The sequence below is a fragment of the Cloeon dipterum genome, chromosome 4 (genome assembly GCF_949628265.1).
Source record: "Cloeon dipterum chromosome 4, ieCloDipt1.1, whole genome shotgun sequence".
Taxonomy (NCBI): Eukaryota; Metazoa; Arthropoda; class Insecta; order Ephemeroptera; family Baetidae; genus Cloeon; species Cloeon dipterum.
The window spans coordinates 28764628-28774086 of record NC_088789.1 but is presented as its reverse complement, the minus strand read 5'-3'; the positions used below and the strand labels follow the sequence as shown (position 1 = coordinate 28774086).

At 43.0% G+C, this 9459-nt stretch overlaps 1 protein-coding gene across 1 annotated transcript; it reads right to left on the bottom strand.

Moving 5' to 3' along the window:
* Positions 1-273: 273 nt before the first annotated feature.
* Positions 274-4735, bottom strand: LOC135943699 (serine/threonine-protein phosphatase 6 regulatory ankyrin repeat subunit A-like). The gene is made up of 2 exons (XM_065490361.1): positions 3160-4735; positions 274-2075 (listed from the first exon to the last, which is right to left on the bottom strand). The coding sequence occupies exons 1-2, from the start codon at positions 4733-4735 to the stop codon at positions 274-276; spliced, it is 3378 nt and encodes a 1125-aa protein (XP_065346433.1).
* Positions 4736-9459: the final 4724 nt, after the last annotated feature.

Genomic DNA, 9459 nt, shown 5'->3' with positions numbered 1-9459 from the left:
ACGGATTCCATCTCTCTGCAAGGCTTACAAGTGATAGAAAAAGATTAGGTGAGATGTTTTGAATTAATTTATGCGATTCTGCTCTCACTGCTCCGTCTGGATAGGGTCTCAAATAACTCTTTTAATAAGAATTTCGTTGCTCGTTAAATCTGTCCAACAATCTAAGAGAAGACATATAAATGCCACTTATTCAAATAAAAACAAATATAATTTTAAACAAAATGCGTTTATTTGTCAAACGAATACACCGCTGTCGGCTTATCAAAGGCTCCTTTAATTTCTAATTCCCAAGGACAGAAAGTATTTCCTCTTTTCTTTGTTCTTTTCCGGAACATAAACCAAAACCGAACGGTTAAGAAAGTCTTTGGCATGAACATCGGCTCCTTTTTCGACCAAAAATTTGCAAAACTCCAAATCCGCCGTTTGTGCCGCCATGTGAAGGGCAGTGATTCCTCCGAAGGCCGGCTCCCTGACCAGCCCCTCATTTAATCCAACCACGAATTTGGCACTCAAAAGTTTATTATTACGAGCGCAGGAGTGCAGGAAATTGTCGCCGTTCTCCTGTTTCGTATTCAGGTCTGCGCCAGCCTTCAGCAATTCCTCAGCCACGGCAATGTTTTCCATTTTAAGAGCAACGAACAAGGGTGAGAGAGAGAAAAAGTTTTTCTCATTCACATCCACCCCCTTGGAAACGAAAAAAGGGACGAGTGATTTTCCAAATTTTTTGTTCATTGAGGCAAAGTGGAGAACAGTGTTTCCCCAGTCCTCACTCAGGGACAGCACGTCGACGTTCTTTCCGCACAACCACTGGCACATTTCTAAATCTGCGAAAGCCGCTGCGATATGAAGGGCATTCGTCCCTTCACTCCCCAAAGAATTTATTATTTCTGGCACCTTCGAGAGCACGAATTGGACTCCTTCTAAATTGTTCTCCAGTATGCAGGTGTGGAAAGTGTTCATGCCATCGTTCTTCGCGTAGAAATTGGCTCCAAGTTTCAGCATTTCCTCTGCCACGTCAAAATTTTTGTCTCCCAAAGCGTAATTTAAAGGCGTGAATTCCAAGTGGTCCTTCTTGTCGATGTCAAGCCCCAAATCGATAAAATATTTAACTAGCTGAGTTCCGTGCTTCGAATTGTAGCCGACGCGATGCAAAACTGAGGTTTGACTTTTTCCATTCAAAGAATCCACTGGGACGCCTTTTTCCACGAGCCACCGGCACATTTCTAGATCAGCAACCTCCGCCGCTATGTGAAGTGCATCTCGCTCGTTCGCGTCTTTGCCTCTGATCAGGTTTTTATCTAATTCGTGAATGAACTTTGCGCTTTTAATCTTGTTGAGCAATACGCAATGCAGCAAAAAATTGTGGTCCTTTATGTTCAAAGTGGCGCCGAGTCTGAGCAACTCGCGAGCAATGTCAATATTTTCCGCTGCAAGAGCTGCATCCAAAGGCACAGATCCGAACTCTGATTTTTCATTTAACTTTAGGTTCTTTGAGACGAAAAACCGAACTAATTCCATTCCATGGTTTTTATTTAACGGTGCGCGGTGCAAAACCGTCCCGAAACAGCTCTTTGACGCCACGTCGATGCCCTCGGCGATGATCCACCTGCAGACACTCAGGTCGGCGTACTGGGCTGCCAGGTGGAGGGCATTTCTCCTATCTGAATCGACCTCCTTAATTAAATCCGGGTTCCACGCGTGAATTATCTGAGCGACGTCTGATCTGTTTTGAGTAATAAAAAAATGCAAGAGATTTTTGTTTCCCTCTTCTCGCAGTTCGAGCAGGATCTGAGCAACCCTGAAGTTTCCCTTCCTGACTGCGTAGAAAATGGCTTCCTCGCCGTCCTCGTCCTTTTGCTTCACGTCTAGTTTCTCTTGGTTTGTGAAGTGCCAGACGATTTCGACTCCGTTTTCCTTGTTCAAGGCCGCGAAGTGAAGAAGCGTCACGCCGAATTTTGTCCTCGCTTCAGCACTTTCTCCTTTTTTCAAGAGAAAGAGACAGCGTTCCAGGTTCTCATCCCTAGCTGCGAGCATCAGAAGGGTCAGATCTGTCGTCGTCTTTTCTATAAAGCGGTCTGTATCCCGGACGCCCATAAATAAGTCCATTTTTCACAACCTGCCAACAATCAACATTTGTTTTAAAACCCAAAATATCAAAATAAAAGCATACTTCAGGAAAATTAAAATCAAAAATTTGTAAGCTGTCGCGTCTTTCACGGACAAAGATCTCGAGTCAACTAAACGCAACCACTGTTAGAACAAATAAAATCAAAGTGTGTAGTTCGTCGAGTTCAAATATTTACTTATCAGTTCGAACAAAGATGTTTTTGTTATGTAAATATTAATTTACTTTGTTAAGAATTGAATTAAGAATTGAATCTAAAATGATTTTAAATTGTTCACTTAAATATATAACTGTAAAAAATTGATCAAATAATGAAAGATAAATTATTTAATAGCTGGTATATGAGACAAAACGTGTCTTGACTTAAGAAATTTCCTCATGTGGTGAAATAGTGGAATGGTATAACAACACAACCCCCGCGTCGCAAAGCTGCTGGGCAGCACGGGTTTTTCACCTCCCTGCAAGGCGAACGAGGAAGCAAAAATGACTAACGCGTGATGTTATGAATTGATTTTATGCATTTCTGCTCTCACTCCTCCGGCTGGCCCGGCTGGAGAAGGCCTCAATAACTTTTTTAATAAGAAACATTGGCCGTCTAATATGTTTAAAATATTGAGTGAATGAACAATTAATTTTCAAATGCATTATTGATGCGCGCACTCCTCTTTAGCATATTTCAACTACTCGATTATTTAAGAGAGAATAAAAGTACACATTAATTTGAAAAAAAATGCATTTACTGTCAAACGTAATGAGAAAACAAAAAATCATAAAGATTTTTTAATTTCTAACTCCTAAGGACAGGAAGTATTTCCTCTTTTCTTTGTCTTTTCGAGGAACGTAAACCAAAACCGAACGATTCAGAAAGTCTTTGGCATGAATATCGGCCCCTTTTTCGACCAAAAATTTGCAAAAATTTAAATCCGCCGTTTGCGCCGCCATGTGAAGTGCAGTAACTCCTCCAAAGACTGGCTCCCTGACCAGCCCTTCATTTAATCCAATCAAGAATTTGGCACTAAGCAGTTTATTATTACGAATGCAGTATTGCAGGACATTGTCCTTGAGATCAGGTTTGATATCCATGTCTGCACCGGCCTTCAACAATTCCTCAGCCACGGCTATGTTTTCCATTTTAAGAGCAAAGTAAAAGGGTGAGTGTGAGGTAATGTTTTTCTTATTCACATTCACCCCCTTGGAAACGAAAAAAGGGACGAGCGATTTTCCAAACTTAAAGTTCATTGCGGCAAAATGGAGAACCGTATTTTTGCACCCCTTACTCAAGGCCAGCGCGTCGAAGTTCTTCCCGCACAGCCACTCGCACATTTTTAAATCTGCGAAAGCCGCTGCGATGTGAAGGGCATTCGTCTCGAGAGAATTTATAATCCCTGGCTCATTTGAGAGCACGAATAGGATGCCTTCTAAATTGTTTTCCATTATGCAGGTATGGAAAGTGTTCACGCCATCGTTCATCGCGTAGAAATCGGCTCCATATATCAGCATTTCCTCTGCCACGTCAAAATTTTTCTTTCTCAAAGCGTAATTCAAAGGAAAGCAGTAATATTTGTCCTGCTTGTTTATGTCAAGTCCCAAGTCGGAAAAATACCCCACTAGCTGAGTTCCGTGCTTCGAATTGTATCCGACGTGATGCAAAACTGAGGTTTGACGTTCTCCATTCAAAGAATCGACTGGGACGCCGGTTTCCACGAGCCACCGGCACATTTCTAGATCAGCAAACTCCGCCGCTAAGTGAAGTGCATCTCGCTCGTTCGCGTCTTTGCCTCTGACCAGCCTTTTATCTAATTCGTGAATGAACTTGGCGCTTTTAAGCTTGTTGAGAAATACGCAATAATGCAAAAAATTGTGGTCTTTTATGTTCAAAGAGGCGCCGAGTCTGAGCAACTCGCGAGCAATGTCAATATTCTCCGCTGCAAGAGCTGCATCCAAAGGCACGAATCCGAGCTCTGATTTTTCATTTAGATTTAGCTTCTTTGACACGAAAAACCGAACTAATTCTATTCCGTGGTTTTTATTTAACGGCGCGCGGTGCAAGGCCGTCCCGAAACAGCTCGTTGACGCAACGTCGATGCCCTCGGCGATGAGCCACCTGCAAACACTTAGGTCGGCGTACTGGGCTGCCAGGTGGAGGGCATTTCTCCTATCTGAATCGACCTCCTTAATTAAATCCGGGTTCCACTCGTGAATTATCTGAGCGACGTCAGATCTATTTTGAATTATAAAAAAATGCAAGAGATTTTTGCTTGTCTCCTCTCGCAGTTCGAGCAGGATCTGCGCCACCCTGAAGTTTCCCTTCCTGACTGCGTAGAAAATAGCTTCCTCGCCATCCACGTCCTTTAGCTTCGAATCTAGTTTCTCCTGGTTGATGAGATGCCAGACGATTTTGATTCCGTTTCCCTTGTTTAAGGCCGCGAAGTGAAGAAGCGTCACGCCGAATTTTGTCCTCGCCTCAGCACTTTCTCCAATTTTCAGGAGCAGTGCGAGGCAGTTTTCCAGATTCTCATCCCTGGCGGCGAGCATCAGCGGGGTCAGACCTGTCGTCGTCTTTTCGATGAAGCGGCTTGTGTCCCGCACGCTCATGAACGATGAGTTCATTTTCTCCGCACAAGAGCTTCTGAATTGTAAAGCTTCTTTTAATTTCTTTTAAAATAAAATAATTTGAAGTTACCTTCTGCTTTAACAAGTTTCCTCTTATTCTGCGTCCATCCACTAACGGACTCCTCTGCAAAAAGGAAGGAGCGAGTGGAAGCTAATGCATTTTAGAGGAGGCAGATCTTTTCTGTCGTTTTAGAAAATATTGTTCAAATATATTATTATTTGTCCAGATTTGCTCTTTGGACTATAAACATGTTAGTGTATAGGAAACGTGTAAATATTTAACTATATAGGAACGGTGCATAAATTAAATAAATTTGAATAATAGTAAAAGTTTTTCTGTGATAATATCTGCGATTATTTCCAAGGCTTAATTCCCTTTTGTGCCCATACCAAACACTGACATAACTTTCTTTATCGGAGATATTAAAGAGCCAGTAACGATTTTTCTATAAAAATATCATCCCATTGATTTAACGCTCGTCAACTAAAATTAACTTTCGACAAATGAATATGATCGAACCAAAACTAAGCGAAAAAATAATTTACTAAGCAAACTCCAACCAATTAAAAAGTTTGCTCTGATCTTAACTTCCATCCATGCACCATCCCTTTGCGTACCCCAAATACTCAAAATTACACCGACGCCCTTTCTTAAGACAATGAAATATGTTAGAGTTTAATATTTTAGCTTCTTTACCATAGTTATTCAGACCCCAAGAATCTAGGTGCGGCCGTGTTTGTAGAAGTTATTTTATTAACTGTTGCGCAGAGAAGATTGAGGTGGCGGTGCAGTAGTGCAAATTAATTAAAAATCAATTTTCTATGCACCACTATTAACTAAAACACGCATATGCTTAAATAGCCCTGCAGAACCACAAAATAATAAGAAATCTCTGAAAATAAAGCGTTTCCCTGATAGTGAGTTTTGCATAAGACCTCCATAGCCAAGCAAATGAGCAACTATAAACCCTATATACTGCACTTTTCGCTCATCATGTAAATTAATATGTTTCTCAAGTTGACAATGAAATGGTTGTCCTTTTATTTTACGGCACTGCCCTGGTATTTTAACACCGCATTACTATCCAAAAATCAATCAAAAGAACATTTTATTTCAAACTCAAAAACTCTAAAATTTAATGAGCAAGGCATTCTTCATCATGGAGTTAATGTTTAAATTTTGGAAATCTTTTAATAAAATGAGCAAGAATAAACAAGAATATAAGCATTTTTGGCAAGGGCGTGACTTTGAAGGAGTAAGAAAACCGTCAAAAATTGGACAAATTCAAAGTCAATATTTTTTAAGCTTGGTTTTCATGTATAGCCGTACCTTTGTAAGACCCAACTATCAAATTCAAGGTCAAGATTGGATCCAAATTCAATCAGAAGATACAATTCAAGATGAGTGCGCCGCTGTGCAACTTCATGTGCATGTTCAGAGTGCGTTGATGGCCAAAATTCTAGCTTCTTCTTCGAGTGTGTCTACTGGTACGGCCACACAGCCAAGAGTGCAGTCCGAGGTGCGTACTAAGGCAGTGCTTAGTTGTTTTACAAATGCTGGTGCTGTATATTTTATAGGCTTCATAAATTTCAGCAAAAGCTATGGTAATAATTTATAATTTGATAGACAATACCAATTGATGCTACTATTAGTAAAAATTCGATTTGTGTGAGCTGGGTAATAGTCAGCATGGACTAGAAATACAAAAATTAATAAATAATTTACAATTATGCCATTTTCAGGGGAAACACTACCCAGCTAGCAAAATTTGTTCATGTAACATCTTGACATTAAAAGAACATTACTAATGTGAACTGAATAATACAGCACGGTGTTGAGAGTCACAGTATCCAGAGTCATCAAATTTTTATTTTTAAAAACAAAATATTCAGTTTTTAAAGTATACAAAATTTATTCATTTTCAAACTACACAGATAAAAGCAAGTAAAGAAATAGCCTAAAAATCTAAGTGCTATCTGACAAAGTTTTCATTTTATATTGGAATGTTCCGTCTACAAATCAGTCCGATTTGTTTTTCGTCCATTTAAAAGTTCTAGACACAGTCTCTTTTGGATTTGAAAGCGCGCATCACGATGCCGAAGAGAAAACACCTGTCGGGCTGTGACTCCAAGGGACCGGCTGCCTTTGCCGCATTTGCTGGCCCACAATTTTGGCGAACTCGTCACGCGAGTAGACGGAGACGGTGTACTCGACGACGTATCTAGGCATCAGCTGGTCGTTGCGGAAGACGACCACTTCGGGGCTCTGGAGGAATTGGCCCACGGCGGGGTTGGTGGCGGGGTCGGCCACGATCGAGTCGAACCCTGGAGGGCACGGCCAGGGCAGAGGGGTGGAAGCGGGGAGCGAGGGGAGGAAGGGCCGGCCGAGCAGACAGTCGGACACCAGCAGCCGCCGCACGCAGCGGACGCAGTGGGCGTCCGAGTGCTGTGGACACGGCTGCTGCTTGCCGAACGTGTATTTGTTGGCGGTGGCAGGGTCGGGCGTCAGGTACACGCCGCGGCCGAACAAATTGTCGCTTTCGCTGCGGCCCACATCGAAACCTTCGTTCGCGATTTTCCAGGCGGCTGGCGAGCCGTGCAGCAGCCTCTCGCACGTCCCCTCGGCCCCCAGCTCAGCCGCCCGATGTCCAAAACGCGCCTCCAGCTTCTCGTTCTTGATTTTGTGCACGCGCTGCACTTGTATTTGCCGCAATGGGAAGTGTCGCAACAGCCCGACGCCCAAATCGAAGTCCGGCAAACGCAGCCTGTCGCTCACGGCCAAGAAGTCGGGCTCCCACTTCTGCAACTCGATAGAATCCATTTCTGCGGCTGAAAATGAGGCACAATTTAATGACTTGCAATACTAAAAATTATTCAGTGCCGAAATTTGTAAAAAAAAAAATACCAATTTTCATCTTTTTAACAATAATGTAAGCGACACTCTGTTGAATTGCCTGTTTTGCGCCCTTATTTTGCTCGGAATTGGAGCAGATTCTTCGCAATTCCAATTTCCAAAGTCTTGATTACACAATTGTTTTGCTAAATTAAATATCAAACACTGCTTTTCTTACTGTTTGGTGCGATGAAGCGAAATTTGGTGAATTTCAGGCCGCGAGTTGCCTCTAAAGACACGTGTGTGTTTGTGTGTGTGTGTTACTCGCCACTCAACCAGATGTTTGATGTTTGTTTACTTTGGTTTGGCTACCCTGGCGCCACCTGGCTGAGCTTCAGGATGGTAGGATGGTTCAACTGGTGAACTCCGACAAAAAATTTATTAACCACCTCCTTCAATAATGACGTCACAGACGACTGACAGCAAAACCGCTGTATGAGACGTCATTGGAGGAGGAGCTCAACAATTTTATCTCTAAAAATGTCAACGAACGCCGGTCCTACTTAGAAGATTTCATGATGCCCTCTAACGGGCATGGAGTGTAACACACAGCACAGCAACCTGAGACCTGAGTCTCCCAGGTGCCGCCAGGGTAGTCAAACAGCTGGCGAGAAATACACACACAACGTGTCGTATTTCTCTTGTAATAAGGCAATTATTCGAAAATCGACTGAAATTCACCTAATTTCGCTTCACCGCGCATAGTTGTGTAATCGATAGACGCGGAAATTGGAAATTTCGACTATTCTGCTTTTCATTTCCAAGCTAGACAGGGGCGCAAACCCTCTGTAATCAACACGTTCAACAGGGTCGCTGAAATTTTTGTAAAAACGATGAAAATTGATCTTTTTTGAAAAATTTTGGCACTTGATAATTTATAGCATTGCAAATCATTAAAATTTTTCTCATTTTCAGCCGCAGAAACTGATTCTATCGAGCTGGAAAAGGGGGCGCCCGAGGTCTTTGCCGTGAGCGACAGGCTGCGTTTGCCGGCGTTCGATTTGGGCTTCGGACTGCTGCGACAATTATTATTCCCTTTGCAGCAGCAAATACAAGAGTGCAGCGGCGCGTGCACAAAATCAAGAACGAAGAGCTGGAGGCTAGTTTTGGACTTCCGGCGGCGGCGCTGGGGGCCGAGGCGGCGTGCGAGAGCAGGCTGCTGCACGGCTCGCAAAAAAATGTCTGTGAACGCCAGTCCTGAGATTTCATGATGCCCTCTAACGGGCATCGAGAGTAACACACAGCGCAGCAACCTGAGTCCGCCAGGTGCCGCCAGGGTAGTCAAACAGCTGGCGAGAAACGCACAACGTGTCGTGTTTTGATCGAGAGGCAATTCGAAAATCGACTGAAATCCACCAAATTTCGCTTCACCGCTTGGTTGTGTAATCAAGACGCGGAAATTGGAAATTTCGACGTATCTGCTTTTCATTTACAAACTAAACAAGGGCGAAAACCCTTTGAAATCAACAGGATCGCTGAAATTTTTGCTAAAACGAATAAAATTTGTTTTTATAAAAATTTTGGCACTTGATAATTTTTAGCATTGCAAATTATTAAAATTTTGTCTCATTTTCAGCCGCAGAAACGGATTCTATCGCGCTGAAGAAGTGGGAGCCCGAGTTCTTGGCCATGAGCGACTGGCTGCATTTGCTGGCATTCGATTTTCGGCAAATACAAGAGTGCAGCGCGTGCACAAAATCAAGAGAATGTTGAGTTGGGGGCGCGTTTTGGACTTTGGGCGGCTGAGATGGGGGCCGAGGGGACGTGCGAGAGGCTGCTGCACGGCTCGCCGACTGCCTGCCAGATCGCGGCCGAGGGTTTCGACATA